The 16,871-nt window shown below is 40.0% G+C and overlaps 2 protein-coding genes across 3 annotated transcripts in view; one reads left to right on the top strand and one right to left on the bottom strand.

The window, feature by feature from the left end:
• Positions 1 to 6,974: 6,974 nt before the first annotated feature.
• Positions 6,975 to 9,138, top strand: lbx2 (ladybird homeobox 2). Its single transcript, XM_035669126.1, has 2 exons — positions 6,975 to 7,711; positions 8,447 to 9,138. The coding sequence occupies exons 1-2, from the start codon at positions 7,387 to 7,389 to the stop codon at positions 8,908 to 8,910; spliced, it is 789 nt and encodes a 262-aa protein (XP_035525019.1). The 5' UTR covers positions 6,975 to 7,386; the 3' UTR covers positions 8,911 to 9,138.
• A 6,169-nt stretch (positions 9,139 to 15,307) lies between these two features.
• The window catches only part of pcgf1 (polycomb group ring finger 1), an 8,749-nt gene continuing 7,185 nt past the window's right edge, over positions 15,308 to 16,871 (bottom strand). For both annotated transcript variants that reach the window (XM_035669127.1, XM_035669128.1), the window contains exons 8-9: positions 15,847 to 15,927; positions 15,308 to 15,490 (exon numbers count right to left, since the gene is read on the bottom strand). In XM_035669127.1, coding sequence (XP_035525020.1) covers positions 15,440 to 15,490; positions 15,847 to 15,927 — 132 coding nt within the window. In that variant the 3' untranslated portion in view covers positions 15,308 to 15,439. The remainder of the gene's footprint in view (positions 15,491 to 15,846; positions 15,928 to 16,871) is intronic.

Raw genomic sequence — 16,871 nt, 5'->3', positions numbered from 1 at the left:
CATCTAAAGGAAACGACGGCCCTCCAGAGGGGTGGCTTCACTTGGTCATTTATGTTTTTCTTGTTTCGAGGGGCTCATAAAGAGCGTTTCCACGATGTGGCCCTCATTACATCTGGGACACTGCGTCAAGGAGCCGCCGGGCGCCCAAGTGGACAAGGATAGAATTGCAAGTGATTAATTTGTCGAAAAGCTCCCCTGGAACGCGATGTGCTCTCACAAGCATTTGTCTTCATTTGCCAAGATATGTACAGTGACATGAGAAGATAGGCCTTAGGAGTCCTGAATGGTGTTTTTTTTTCTCATTTTAGAAAACAACAGTTGAAGCTTCAGTAAAACATTCTGTATGCTGGTCGAGCTTGTTGCTCTGTGCGTTGTCTTACTGTTGATCGTGTTCACATGCTACTGAGAAACAAAACGTTTTCTCGGCTCATTTAACAGCTAAAACCGTGGAACTAATGGACAAATAATGAGTGTCATAATGCAAGTACATACATATTGTCTTGTTGCCTGCACAGAAGCAAGTGAAATGCCAGTGCTATATTTCACTGGTATAATTGCAACATAAATATAAAGTCTGTCAGTGACTCAGAAACATTATTATGTGAGTGTATGTGGACTTTTGGATTATGTTAAGCTTGTCGGCATGCAAAGTATGTTTAATTCAGTAAACAATTATGTTTAGTGTGTGCACAATTGGTTGTTTTGTTGGTTCTTTCACTGTAGGGCCATTAACATAACCTTAAATAATCAGCAACAATACACAAACATATTAACAACATGAGTTAGATTGGACCTGCAATTGGATAACAACAGAGTGAGACTTTTCTACATATTATTAGAGGAGTACCGGTACAACAAAGACTAAGAATATTAAAAGGTTAGACTCAAGTCCAATGACCATCAGGAATGTAGAGTAAGATAGACCTATCTAAAGACATCGAGTTTAACTCGTGGCTTTAGCAGTCAGTGCATTTCTGGACTGATTTTTGTTTGGAACATTTGTGCGTTTCTTTCTTTTTTTTAATGATGGCCAGCTGCAGTTTGTATTTGCCTTTGCATCCAAGGTTATGGAGGTCTTTGCTTTGCACTTTGGCCTGTTGAGCGTTCCTGTTGTGGCCGTTCCTGACCACAGAGCAACTCAGCGGCAGACTCCCATCACCTATAAATAGATCTGGCCACGTGCACTCTGTATCTGTGTGTGTGTTGCCAGTATTACAAAGACTGAATTTAGGGCTGGCCAGTGACGTTAAATCTCGCAATAGACTGTAATATAATTCACAGCTTTGTAATCATAAAATAAAATTTTACATTTATAGTTTGACCCCTTCATAACCCCAAACAATAATGTGGGGATATTTTAGTTGCTCGTCTTGGACAAACTGGCTTTGAACAAAAAACGCCACACACACACATCAACAATTTAAGTCTAATGTCTTGTATCAGATTCCACGCTGTGTACCTCCAGTCACTGGGCTAATTACACAGTAATGGAGCTAATCAAGAGTCAAACAGGAGAAACATTCAGCCTTAATGCTGTAATCCTGCTTTAAGCCTCCACATATCCTTCTTTATGATCTTAAATAGGCCCCGGTGGACCATTAGAGAGCAACGAGGATGACCACGGTCCACTCCCTAAAGAGAAGTGGGTGGAATAAAATAAGGCCACAGAGGTCCACTGTAGCTTTGTGTTCAGAGGTGTTGGGGCTTGGAAGCAGTTTGGTTCTTGTTTATTTGGGAATCCAAGTGATTCAGTATATGTCAGTCAGATCACTGGTTGAACAGCACAATAAAATCTGTGCACTGCAGAGCCTCAGTTTATCCATGTGTGATGGAAACAGCTGTTTGAGGTTCATGGTGCACAAACTCTGATCTCTATATTAGCCATTACTACAACAGCAGCATCAGTTTGTTCACTGCTGTATGTCTGTGACCCACTTATTAACTGCAAATATACACTACGCACTGATGTTGGCGTAAATGACAGTAGTTTACTGTGTTGTGGTAAGAGAACAGGGTACAAGTATCGTGACGACAGATGTCAGTGCTACTGCCAGGTTTCAATCAAAGATTTTTTACTTTATTCTTTTTAATTCTGAGATTTCAGTATTTCTGTGCTCACCACCAACATTCAAATATCCAGTCACTGAAGTACCCAGGCTACTATTCCAATGTGCTTTTTTTTTTAGATTTGAGCTGTACCAGTACTTTATCCTATATAAGGCAATCAGAAATATAATAAATACTCTCTGAGCATACTATACATGCTAAATGCAAGACACTATATGTCAAGGTTGTCATTGCGAGCTGAAGTGATTGGTCAATTAATCAATAATCAATCAAGAGAATATTTTTCAGCAACGATTTTTTTTTTTCAACAAGGCATTTGTCAAGCAAAAATGGTTCCACTGTTTCCATCTTCTCAAATGTCTTATGTGATAGTAAATTCAACATATTTGGGTTTCAGACGATTGGTCTGACAAAACAAGTGATTTGAATGTGGAACCTTTAATTTATTTTTTGAAATATTTTATTTTTTTAATGAATTAATGAAGCAAATAATGAGCAGATAAATGAAAATGATATATGTGCAGCCCTGGGGCTCATTTGGCTACACGGCTTTGGCACTAATACACCAAAGCTTGTGAGTAGATGTTACAGTTGTAACAAAGATGAAATATTTAAAACAGAACATAAATTGATCTAAAAATTTATATATAATGTATATCATGGTTGGCAGTTACGCACCAGCATTGTCCCTAAGCTGTTAGTTTGATGGGTTGTATGTCTGACACTGATCACACAATAACACCCTGTCAATCACACAGTAATTGCTCCACATTCTCTCCTCACAAATCAAATCAAGTGCAACTGAAACAAAAGAGCACCGAGGATGAGTGATGTAATGGAATGCCCGCGACGGAGACTAATGGCCAATGAGAGCTGACGACGTCACTGGCGTCACCTGCTGTGGAGATGAACACCTGTGAGTCTCAACCGATGCGACGTCAAAACTGTGACGGTGCGTTCAGGGACAGCTTGGAAAGGACATTCTCGGCGAGTGACACCGGTATTAACACCGACTGGCTCGTAATCTGATATCGGGCTGACAAAAGACGCAGGGATGCGCGCGCGCACGCACACGCACACGCGCGCGCACACACACACACACAGGACAGAGCAGGTGGGAGTCGGATGAGAGGGCTGTGAAGGCTGCTGTATCCTCATCATTACGCGCGTAAAAACAAACATGAAATGTGTATCTATTTTTATTTTTTCTTGATAAAAAAAAATATAATTTCTGAACAGACCTATGCAATCTTGTATTTATTTCACTTATTATTTTAATTATGAAGCATTCAGCCTCTCCGTAAATTGTAAATAACGTTGTTTATACTATTGCACACTTCTATATTTTTTCACGCTTTGACCTGAAGCTACTTGTGGAGTAAAACAAATAACTGAACAGAAACGCCGTTGAGTCTCATCAGCACTCACCTTGATCAGGCCCTTCAGTCAGCCGCACAGTGTGCCTTACAGTGGAAACAGGCCGGTTAAGAATGGAAACAAACACACCCACGGCGCCCTGGGCAGCCTTCCCCTGTATCATGTTATACTGAGAGGCGTTTACAGCTGTTTTGTTTCATAATAATACAGGACGACACGCTGCGCTGTGAGAGCTGCCTCTTTACAACAGCAGTGGAGACAAAAACGCAGCCTGTGCGGCCTTTACACATGAACTAAATAACAATGAAGCCACAGATAAGTTACTTATTTTTTAGGGATACATTTACAGTACATTTTACAAAAAATAAAATAAATTCTGATTTTATAGTGACCTTGGTTTTTTTGTCTCAATAAAACATTTCTTTTTTTTATAACACTGCTGTAGAGATTTATTTGTGGTGCTCTGTGGTGACCCTGTTGGCTCTTTTATTTTATTTTGTCTCCTGTATAAATTGCTGTAATATATTTATTTAATATCCGTGTAAGACCTGCGGTGAAACGTTTGTAATAAAAATATTGTTAGTCTGACTCTTTTTGTGAGGAAAGGTTTATTTTAGATATAAATTGTGGATGAAAAACTAAGAAGGCGCGTCTTAAATATCCTCTGAATAATTGCAGCTATCGCTTTCCTGTACATTTTTATTGTTCTTCTTTCTAATATCTGTGCTTTTGCCTTTTACTTAACGCTGTTCAACTAATCGAAATCGAAAAAAAAAACCAATAATAATTAAAAAACCTTAGCTCCTCAAACGTCTTCTGAGTTGCGGCGATGGGATGCTTCACAGCTGGCTGCGTGGAGAGCAGCCAGTAACGCGTTACAGCACTGTAACAATTACATTTTCAGGATTATTATTGCAGTTGTTGCGTTTGTCATCACCTTCTTCGGGTCTCCGATGGAGGCCGAACATGATACTTTAAGCAATCCCTGATATTCGCTCCGGACCGCTCTGAATTAATTCGGTGATTAATGAGAGAAAGACTGAGTGACCTTTACAGGGTGGGAGTTTCCCCACTGCTTTGATTTCAACGAGCTCAAGGATGACACGAACACCGCGCACTTGCCCCTCCTGATAATTAACAGGAGGAGCAGGGAGGTTTAAATGTGAGAGAGGCCGGGACGGTAAACTGTTTGATAAATGGCTCCTCACAGAGAGAACCATCTAATAACATTCTCTTGGAGGGGCTTCATGTAACGCTCTGCTTTTTGGAGTAGCCGATAGGAGGTAAAGCGAATCACCCAATTAAATCCCTCAAGAGCTGATGATGGATGAAGTCAGCTGCTCTGCTTCTAATTAACGTTTGAAATTAAGGCAAAGGGAGGAAAAAACTTCTTCTGACCATCGCTGCTTCACTTCAGACCTTAAAGCCCATTGGACCGCGGTCGGTCGGGGTGGGGGGGGTGGGGGGGGTCTCCGGGCTCTTCACGCTTCAACTAAATTTGAGGTTAATAATCTACAACAGCAGCGCGGGTCCGGATGGTCTGCAGAGCCCGGTACAGTCGTAGAAGATCTATAGAATCAGCAGTGGAATAAAATAAGCAGGAAAGCAGACGTGAGGCCTGCGGGGATCATGTGGGGAAAACAAAATACAATTATTCAAATCTAGTGAAATATATATTTTTCCCTCTATTAGATCCAACATGTAGTCAATCAAAATCGATCAAAGCCCATCGCCGCCATTTCTGCAAAATAAAAGCCCTTTTTTATTTTATTTTTAAAGTCTTTTCTTTATGTGGAAAATGTGCCAAAACATTTTATTCGCCTATTATATTTCAAACTAATTTTGAATTCAAGTATAAAGGTGTCAGGGTAAATCACAGTCATTGAGATATTAATATCAGAGCAGCCGAAACGTTCAGCTGCCTGCACTTTTATCAAAACGATCTATGTTTACCGTCCAAACACCCAAATGGAATTTATCCCCACAAACTGCTGCTTGTTATGGAGAAATATATATTCAAAGCAGCCACAAAGGTTGGACCTCCAAGGCAGCTAATAGAATTTCCTGCTGTTTTATAACTCTGTCCCTAAACCAATGTCACCATATGCTCCTGTTGGCACAAGACTCTCCGCAGTGGCTTCCTGGGCGGCAGGCTTTATCCAAATGGGTCAGAATAATCTGATTGTGTGTTGTTTTTTTTTTGTTTTTTTTTTTTTAAATACCAGTCACTCTCAGCATTTGTGTTGTTCAGACTCTGGCTTGTGTCAGCAGTTGGCACTTAGATTATATATCATCTGATACAATATAGAATACATTTTAATCTTTTTTTGTAGAAGCTTTTAGAGAAAATAAATATGCATTTCCTGTGTCATATTTCCATCTCAGGTGTTTTAAACAATGCTGTTGTGTACCTTTTTGTTTTGTTTTTTACAGCTTCCTTTATATATTTCGTTCTGTCTGTAGGTCATATGCAATATGTAAAATGCATTAAAACGAATGAAGGAACCAAAGTGGCGACAGCAGCTAAATGTGTTAAAATTGCCAATAAAAGAAGGTGTGTTTCCTCCGAGCAGACGTACCTGCCGCTCTCCTCGGCGTCCAACTCGTCCCCGTTTTGTCTCTCTCTTTACATCCTAAAACCCCCATCAGTAAAATTCCCATTCTCCGTCCTCTCAGACTCTGGGCCACAGCACGGCGTCACCTTTATTCTCCGCTTGTTTCACGCTACCGCATTAAATTACACTGTGGATTTTACCTGCAGGCTCATATTGAAGCGCGGGTGACTGCCTGTCTCAAGGGAAAATAATAGAACATAAACAAACAGCATGAAGAAAAATGAAAAGACAACATGAACAAATTCAGCTCTGAAATGTCTCTGTCTTTTTCTTTCTGTGTTTTTAAAATCGTAAGAATGTGTAGCTTCAATCTCAGAGATGAAATATTTTTTATATCTCTATCTATTGATTATTTGATATCAAAAATAAATATGAGCCTTGCCGCCATCATTTAAAAAACAAAATATTTTAGTTGCAGATTAAAAGCAGTGCCTGCCATCTGCTGCTATAAAGGAATAAAAAACAATAAATAAATAAATCAAAAGTCCATCACCTGTCATGTCGAACAAAGGGTTAACAGCTTCTGTTTACTTGTAGGCAAATAATTTTAATAGACTTCAAAATCGGCTCCGCAAATATGCTCATTGTGGCTATGTTAAGCCAAATTCCCGTGCAGCACAGTGCCTAATGCAGCACATTACGCATAACGCTCTATGCGTAATTACGCACGAAAATGACAAAATGAATATCACGGCTGGAGACCATTGTTGGCTCGGTGTTCGTCCAAACTTTTCCATAATGCAAAGATGCTGGTGGCAGCATTTTAATGGCCATCAACTCTCCCTTTTCTAGAAGCACACACCAGCAGAGGGAAACAGATGCATAAACATTTCGGGGCATCTTTCTCCTCGGCAGCAACAGACTCCTCCTATTCCCCACGTCCAATTAGTTATATGGTCCGGCCCTTTAAGACGCAGCAGCGGGTCAGCAAGTAGTGTAGTGTTTCTCTAATTGAACTTCGCCCAATCAACAATAACTCGTTAGCAGTCGCTTTCTTTTTCTTGCTGCTTGAGACAGCTTTTTTCCCCTTGCAGGGATTCACCCACCTCCAGTCTGTTACTGCATAAAGATCTACATGGAGCTTGGCAGAGGAACTGCGACTCTCTGAGGGGAATACAGTCCGGCTGCCTTTGCAACTACGCCCGAAGCATGGTTATTTTGGAGGAAAGCTCTCCGGCGAGCTAAGTTGCGGCTTTTGAGTGTTAAAATATAGGGGGGGGACTACGAGAACGTCGAGCACCAGAGGAAAACACTTGTGGACGCTTTAAACTGCCATTTGAATGAAATAATCAACTTTTTCTGGAAGCAGCGATTCTTCGGGACTGCGATGACCTCCAGTAAAGACATGAAGGCAGGTTCTGTGTTGCAATCCAGCGGCGACGAGAGGAGACGGGCTCCCCTGGACCAGCTGCCGCCGCCGGCCAACTCCAACAAGCCTTTGACGCCGTTCAGCATCGAGGATATTCTTAACAAGCCCTCGGTGAAGAAGTCGGTCGCCAGTATCTGTCCGCCGAGAGTGCTGGAGAAAGTGACGGGCTCCAATGCGGCGAGGAACGGGATCACCACTCCCTCCTCGCCGCTGTGCGCGCTGGAGGAGCTGGCCAGCAAAACGTTTAAGGGTCTGGAAGTCAGCGTTATCCAGGCAGCAGAAGGTAAAGACGCGTTTTTAATGCGGAATATACATTTACAGATAGAAAGAACGATTGTGAAACTGTTTTGGAAAGGCAAGCAAGTGCAGTGATCATCAGACACAAGGCTGAGAGCAGTGCTAGCTGGGTTTGTTTTGACTTTAAATGTGGAAACGCTCGGACAGCTGTACAGGAATGCGCAAAAATATGACGTGAGAAATGGAAAATGGCACATTTACGCATTTAAATATGCATGCATGTGATCTGAACCTGGCTAATACAGTGGCTAATGTATTACACTGTCAAAAAGTCAATCAGCCATTATGGCCTACTCCTGCAGTGCTATGTTGGATAAAACATAGAACACACTGACAGTGGAAGTTTCTGTTGCACTGCAAAGATAATAACAATAACAATTATAATATTTGGTTAAATTCTATTTTGGCCCAAAATGTGTCGAGAAATGGGCCATTGGGATTCATTATTTCACTTCTTTTCAGTGCACATGTATTTTTTGTGACAGCACTTTAAAGTGATCAGCTCATCCAGACAGGGCGTAGTTTTTCAGATGTATCTTGTTACTACTGAATTTAAGTGAAATAAATCCAGTTGCTTTAAGGAAAAAATACCAAACCACGCATGTAACCCGAGGACAGGCCTGTTGAGCAGTGCCCTCTGTTGCTGCTGTAGTTTGGGGGGAAAGTGACCCGTGCGGTTGTTTCATTCCTCTTGTATATTTTCTTCTCCCACCCCTCCAAGGTCGTGAGCATGTGAACGCTTTCGGACAGAGGCAGACGTCGAAAAAAAGGAGAAAGTCGCGGACGGCCTTCACGAACCACCAGATTTACGAACTGGAGAAGAGGTTTTTGTACCAGAAGTACCTTTCTCCGGCCGATCGCGACCAGATCGCGCAGCAGCTGGGGCTCTCCAACGCGCAGGTCATCACCTGGTTTCAGAACCGCAGAGCCAAACTCAAGAGGGACCTGGAGGAGATGAAAGCGGACGTGGAGTCGCTAAAGAAAATCACCCCACAGACCCTGCAGAAGCTAGTCACCATGGAAAACATTGAGGAGCCCCAGGGTGGGGACCCCGGGGCCAGGTCGCCCAGTATCTCCCCGACCTCCCAAGGACACCGGGCCTTCCCACAGTCCCCCTCCTCGTCCAGAGACCAAACCACGGATGAATTCTCGGAGGACGACGAGGAAATCGAGGTGGACGATTGACAGTCAGGGGGGCTGTGGTTTTCATAAGCAACAAACAACAAAGAATATTAAAAGGGGGCATTTTTCTTCCCAAACTTTTGCACGGATATTGACAAAAAAGGAGAATATATACATAAAAAAAAAAACATTTCAGGAAAGTTTTTTTTTTCTCCTCCTCTTTTTTTTCTCTCTTCCATTTTAATTTATTAATCGGACTTGTAAAGCCTTCCAAGTCTGTCGTTTAAGTTTCACCACATTATTTGAGGAATATCTGGTTCCCTCTCAGACACACCTATAACTGTTATGGTACAGTAAAGACTGAAATCTGTGTAAACATTTGAATTTTTCACGTCCGTTTTTAAAGGAGGGATGGAAAGTTGTGCAATTATTTTTCTTTTGTTTGTCATTTATTCGCATTCTTCTGTTAAAGGAATCGGACCTGTCGAATATTTAAATGAACCCCCTTCATCCTTCTTTTTGTTTTTCCCATGCACAGCCCGGGGTCGATGTGTCAGTCCATCCCCCCCTCAAGTGTAAAATTATGTTGTTTTTTTTCTGAGCGAGTGTTTGGTGCAGGCATGCAGGCCTGCTCGCAGCGCAAAGGAGGCATCACTATTAGTACCGACTGCACACTTTCACCCGCTCTGAGTTCTGTATATATACCAAACATCCTATGCGATAATTTTATTGTAACATTCTATTTAATCAGCATCTATGTAAATAAAGGTTATATGGTATTTCAAAGAAGCTTTTCGGCGCGGTTGGATGAATGATTGTGCATAAAAACGATTAAAAAAAATATAGCAGGCCTAAATAAAAAGATCTGAGGGATGACACACTGTAATGTGTCCACATAGGAATATTATGATTACACCATAAAACGTGATTTAAAGGGACAGCTACATTAGAAGGTCACAAAACATTACGATGGAGAACGATATGTTCTAATAAATCAGGAAAGGAAAATCAAAATAACACTCTGAGCAGCACAGACACTCTATACATCTCTATAGGAATGTTATACGATATAAACCCACATTGGTTTCCTATATGACCATTATAAGGATATAACAACATATGGATTTGTCCTGAGAGATTAAGGAAATACACAAAATAACCACCCCCCAAAAAACCTGCTCTGCTTGGTTAAAAATTGGCCCTTTTGAATAATTGACCTCTGCTTTCAGTCTTGAAGTACCATGACTTCAATTAGCAGCCGTCCACCGCCTTTCTTCCCATTCTTTCGGCCGGCTTTGAATACATCTTGTCACAAGAAGGTCCCGGTCTGGCTGCGGTGTTAAGAAAAGCTTGCTCCCACCCCTGCACCATATGTTTTCTTCCTCCTTCTATGAATCGTCTTTAACACAACTAGTCGACATGATTGATTAGGTTAACCCGCCTTTGCCTTACATAAAACAGCTTCCACCGAGCCGTGGGCAATAATGGCACGCATCTGCCACTCTTGACTCGGGTTTGTTTGGAAAGAGAGAGAGAGAGAAAAAAAAAGTCTCCCATGAATAGCAAATGTGTTAGTGTGAGGGTCCTAATGAATAAACCTCAATGGGAGGCAGTGGAAATGCGACGTGCTGCTGCTGCTGGCTGACCATTTGCAACAGTTTTGTAACGGGATCAAGAGTTTGGTGTGTGTGTGTGTGAGGGGAGGGAGGGGGTGTGTTATCGTAGTTATTTAGTGATAAAGTCCGATTTATCTTTAAACAAGTAAAATTGTTTGAGTTATGTCGAACATGAACCGGCTTGCAAGATACACTTCTTTTGATTTTATTGCTTTTTTTTGCGCCCACTAACGCAAAAGTCAATGTAATATTACTCACTGAGCCCAATTTATTCTTCATTTTTATACAGCACCTATGCAGACAGTGGTTAGTGTCAAACCTTTATTAACAAAAAAGGGGGGAAATTAAGTAATTCACGTTATCAGCTTCTAGACATTGAAACAGAATAAAATAAAATTAAAATTAAAATGTAAGCTCTGTTGGATCTCCTCTATAATACTGACTCTTATAAAATCTTAATAAATGTAGCTGTTTATTAAGTCTTATATTAACTATTTGGAACGCAGATAACGCCGGTATTTAAAATATACTCCTTCACACAATCTGCTTAACAATTTATTGTGAATTATTAACAAAACGCAATGGAAACAAATGAAACCAGGACCTTTCACTGCCACTTACCGCTTCAAAATAAAACATTTCAGACAGAATGTGAGAATTTGAGATGAAAAGGAAACTTAAAGGCTTGTTAGGACGGATCTCTTTTTTTTTTTTTTTTCTGGAGAGGGCAGAGAAACAGAGCAGACTGGCGCACACAATAGAAGTAATCGGCTGGAATCGTGGAGGTTGAAAAGTCAAGTAGGCCTTTTATTATGGAGCCACTCTGCACTGGCAGGAGCAACAGCACAGAGGATGGAGCTTTAAATAAAAGTCAGTGGACAAACTCTGCCTTAAACGTCCTGATCCAACTGGAACGTGTTATTAAAAAAAGATACAGGCCTACCGAAATAACCTCACTGTTGTGACCTACTGACTTTGTTAGAAATTAATTACAAATTATATCTTTATTCCTTTATCTCATTGAAATTCCTATAATTGAAATTGTATTCTTTTATTTTGAAATGTAAAACTGAAGGGCAGCCTATATAGCAACATCACCACTTATACATTTTACTATTAAAAGCAGTTAACTGTTATTATTTTACAATGTCCACATATAGTTACTGTACCAATAACAAATTCACCAGATTTCACCCTTACAGCTGTCTTGGAATGACTGTTTTCCTTTTTATGGCATTAAATGAACTCAGGTGGTGTTACCTTCAGTGAATTATACACACAAGCAGTCAGTGGCTCTCCAAAACCAGCCGTTGCACATTTTCCCAGTGTATTATGATCAGAAAAATTAAAGCCCAGAGGTGCAAGTTGCAATCTGACCGAGCTGTCCAACATGAACCTGACATTCTTTATTTTGGCCTAAAGGTCACAGCTTTAGGGGATTATTGTTCTTCCAACATAGAAGTGCCCTGAAGGGACTTGGGGAGAACCCATAATATGCATGTGTGTGCCTGTGTGTACCTTTTCAGAGAGTTCTTTTAATTCTTCATTTAAAAACATGACCACAGGGGCCCAATTTAAAAGGTTCAAATTAACTTCAGGATGTTATTATTGTGAAAATATTAAAAACATATCCAAATAAAGCAGAAAATGGTTTTGGAAAATAAGATTTAAAAATGTTCAGCCCCACACTGTACTTTAAACCTTTTTTTCTGGCATCACTCTTTCAGTTATGGGAAGATCTAAGTCTTTACTCCACAGCTGCCTTATTCCAGGTTTCTGACCTCTGCAGTAGATGGAAAACTGTTCGGCCCTTGATGAACACATGGCCCTCTTTCATATGAAATATAAACTACATTTCTAGCCTTTGACCTTTAAGACACATGAACACCAAGCGCTGGTATTTATCTTTGTATAGGAGTGTAATAAAAATACAAATGAGCTGTTTGACCTGCACAATGCTATCCCAGTGTTAAAAAGTAATCCACTGTCATTTTGTACTTAAAGCAATTTATCAACAGGTTACTCAAGATGCTAGCGGTGAAACTTAGAAAAGTGTTACTGAAATGCTGTGGCTGCCACAGTCTACTTAGAAAGACTAGAGACAGAATAGGATACAAGGCTTGTATATATTATCAGCCTGTGTCAGGTTATCAGTGTCTTTCCTTTCACTCTGGACAGGATCACACACATCAAAGCGCCTCCTGCCCCTCATGTTTGAAAAGCACCAAGTGTGCCACCTAGTGCTCATAAGGGGGATTGTCTTCGCAACAGGGTTGGTTACAGAGAGAGAGAGAGATAAACAGTGGTCGGTGAAATTCTGCAAAGATAAAGAGGTTGTGGGGTCTGGATGGACACAAGTTTATGTTTTGAATGAAATCTTGAACACGGGTTGGAAGTAGCAGTCCTCGTCAAGCCTTCACAGTGCTCTAAAATGTGCAGTAAAATATCACCAGAGTTAGTGTGCCACATAAATATTTAAAAGACGAGGGGGAATGCCAGTTGGCTTAAGCTGCTTTTACATTTTGGGATGGCAACTATGCTGTTTTAAGGGGGAACTCACTGATTTTACACATGAGGCCGAGTTTACTCAGCGTAAGGAGAACTGCAGCTCCTGTGTAAACAGCTGTAGAATGTCTCCTGTGGCTGTGGAGGGAGCTTTCTAAAGTTTAAAAAAAAAATGCTGATGAGAGTTCTGTCCAAATTTATAAAGAAAACTTGCCTTACAAAGGCAGGGGGGGTTGAAGTTTGAAAGATGTGGACATTGATCGGGCATGCCGGGTCTGACAAAAAATGTTATTGAGTTGCTTTATTTCAGGGTCACTCAGTAGTTCTGGATGTTGGCCTATACTAGGAACAAAAAGCCAGGATATCTCCGCCTCTGCTGCATCAACTTTAACCATTCTTTCTTGTCTTTTCCAAGTCCCCCAACTTCATGGAAATGAAATGATGAATTGCTTTGGTTCCCCTTCAAGTCAACAAAAAAAACTCTGTAATACACAACTCTGAGTTTTTAAGTGCAGGTTGCCTAAAAAAACAAAGTCAAACCTTAATGGTTTAATTAATCTAACAAAAAACTTTAAGCAGGCCATCAGTACCTACAGTTCATAGACTGTGATTCTGAATACGTCAAGAAAAATCAAGAGATAAGCGTCTGTAAAAATTAGAGATTGAAAGTAAAAATCTGGCTTTGGAATATTTGACAAAACAAGGTCCAGAGCAGCTGTTGATAGGTCTTGTGGTTAAATTGTAAAGCTATCTCTTTTTGAACAAGAAAAACATTTTTATACTGAAGTAAACACAAAAGACTGATTTAAATGAGTTCAAAATAAAACAAAATAAATGATTACTGCCTCCCTTTAACATGTAGCTAAATCATCACTAGCGCAGTCCTTAAAAGTTGCACAATAAGTTAAATTGAGATCACCTGGTGTGACAATCTCAACTATGCCTGCATCTGGAAGGGTTAATGATGAACACATTACAAACAAAGCTGTGACACAATTACTGAAAACCAGCATTCAGGGGAAGGATTCAAGACAATTTCCAAGGCACTGAATATCACTCGGATTACAGCCACGTCAATAGTAAAAATGTGAAGAACATGGCACAGCTGTGAATCTGCAGCGCCTGTGCGGCCACCAAGAGATCTGTGAGGACGCCGAAGGAGCTGAGTTACATGGCCGAGATAGGAGAAACATAAAACTACTGCTGGCAACATTCACCAGTCGCAGCTTTATGGCTGTTGAAAAAAAAAAAAACACACGATTTGAAGCTAGAGGGCATGTATGAGAGCGAAACGAAGTGGTACATTCTCTGATCTAAACCATCAAGATTAACATATACAATATAGCTAAATAAACCTGGGGGTGGTAGCATCTTGCTGTGGAGTTACTGCAGAAGGCCTGGGTATGTAGAAAACAAAAATCTGTGCAAAAAAACAGAAAAATCATTTGCCACAGTCCACAGAAGAAATTCAACTTGGGAGATGATTTATCTTTCAGTAAGACAATAACCCCAAACAGAAAGCCAAAGCTGTATGTATTCAAAATAACAACGGCTGGCCAAGTCAGAAGAGTCCAGAAATTGTGGCTGGGATTTAAAATGACATTTGATTGAGCAATTTTGTAAAGAATGGGGAAAAAATGCAGTGTCCAGACACGCAGAGCTGATAGACACATCCACAAGAACTCAGGACTGTAACCGCTGCCAGAAGTGCTTCTAGATTGCCTTTAGTTGAGATTTATTTATACTTGATGATTTGTGGTCTGCTGAGATCCAAAATTGTAAAATAATAAAACAAGAACTCAATGACAGAAAGCTGGTGTCACTGCACACCTTTACAAAAACTATCAATATTAACATTTAATGGGTGAATTCAAAACTATGGCATCATGCTGGAGAATAGCCTGTGTGCTTTTTATGATTTTTTTTAAGTTGACAATATTCTGTCCTGACTGCCTGTTACATACTGTGGCACCCATTAACACGTTCCCAAACCAGACAACTAATTTAAGACTCTATTTGGTTGAAACATGCTGGTGGTTCATATCTTTTCTCCTCAATATTAACATTAGCAACTGCTAATAGTGACTAGAGGTCAGCTTTGCAACAGAATATTATTTACGCTGTGACATAATGATACCAAACCAGGTTATTACCAAACCAATAATAATTCTTAAAGCTTACGTTGAGACTTCCAAAGTATAGAAAACTAAGTATTAAAATTAAGTTATAATGAAATAAAACTGCAACTAGTGAAAACTTATTTTAATTGTGTTATTAAAAACCTGTCACACACTCTGAAGATGAAAGCGTACTATACTGTAAGCAAGTAATACAAATTATTGTTTTTCACATTTTAAATTTATTTTCAAAAATACAAAACAAGGAAAATAAGTATATGTACACAAACACTATTAAAATAGAATATGTATTGTACAAAATATGTACAGCTGTCCTCAGAGTGAAAACAAGTCCTATCTGGTCCTTTTGTCCTTGATGGTGTAGTGAAGGACTAATGGTTGGGCCTAAAGGAGGAAAGATTAAAAAAAATTATGTGTGGGAGGTAAACATGTAAAGTCAGGTATATTTAACATCTTATAAACAGACCACAACTAAAAGTTCATTCTTTTTTATTTTATATAATGTGTAAAATCCAACATTGTGCTACATCTGGTCACACTACCTCTGGACTAATTTAAAATGATGTAAAATAAATGTGACAGTGGAATACAATGATTTAGGATTTTTCCAAACTCTAATTGAAAATGTCTAATCATCTTCAGTGAACTTTATCAGATTTTTCCATATAATCTACAGTACAAAGAAGTGTGAAGGAATGTATCACATTTGCTGGCGCTAGTTGACCGCGGCTGTACCGTACCTTGCCAAACCAGTGTGAGAGCCATAACCGTTTCATGGTCATGTGATCGGGCAGAGACTCGTTATTGAACAACATCTGGACCTATAGGGAGACCACACAAACAGATGTGAAGGGGAAACCAAAAGAAACAGCTGTGATTATTTTTATATGCGAAATATGTTTGCTGTTAGTAAAATATGCAACGAGGAAGCAGAAATACGTTTTTGTCCCCACACTGAAAGCAAGCTGGTGTTGATGACACTGTCGACGTAACAAATGCAAATACACTGTATTGATAAATAAATCGCCTCAACAGAGGCTCCACACTGAGAGCACATCACTCACAGGAAAGCTAGAGAGTGGGAAAACACGGCTGATATCAATAAGTTTGTTGGCTAAGAAATCTGGACAGGGATTGGCTCTCAGTCATTATGGGTCAAAAGCCAATGTGAGTTCTGCACTTTCCTGTTACTGTGTATTCCTGATTGGTTTAATGAACATTATCAAGAAAAAAAAACAGCTCATTTTAGCCAGTTATATGTAAACAAAGACACACCATGGCCAGTTAACACAAGGTAGGCCGTCTTCAAATTGTCACCAAGTTTTTATGAGTTCGTATGTTTAACCCATAGGCTACCTACGGGTTACCTATGGGTTATCATCAAAGTGTGTACCAATATATGAGTTTACTAAACATCTACTAACCAATCAAACATAATTTCCCACAGCAACTGTTTGACACAGTCGTAATTTGTATCAACCCATGAATATTACTATAATCCTAGCCAATAAAGCGCAATAAATGTCAAAGAAATGACAAAGGAGCCTTGAATGTTGCATGTTTTTCTTAGTCCGATGTTGCAGAAATTGTCAACAGCAATGGAACGTTGCACACCAACAGTCAATGTGTAAAAGTAAAAGGAATATGTTACATGCACGTTGGCAAATGTATATCAAGTGTAATTATTGGATTTCTTCCATAACCTCTCATGACACAGCAGATGTCGTTTGACCTTTGAACAGGGTTTGTACAGCTTTTTAAGAGT

This window comes from Morone saxatilis, unplaced genomic scaffold (genome assembly GCF_004916995.1).
Source record: "Morone saxatilis isolate NCDOM2014 unplaced genomic scaffold, NCSU_SB_2.0 Contig22, whole genome shotgun sequence".
In the NCBI taxonomy this organism is placed as follows: Eukaryota; Metazoa; Chordata; class Actinopteri; family Moronidae; genus Morone; species Morone saxatilis.
Note: the sequence above shows the minus strand (reverse complement) of the source record. Positions and strands in the feature narration are given on the sequence as shown.

Coding starts and splice junctions, on each gene's coding strand:
- lbx2 (XM_035669126.1), top strand. CDS start 7,387: ATGACCTCCAGTAAAGACATGAAGGCAGGTTCTGTGTTGCAATCCAGC. Junction 7,712..8,446: donor CGTTATCCAGGCAGCAGAAG/GTAAAGACGCGT, acceptor CACCCCTCCAAG/GTCGTGAGCATGTGAACGCT.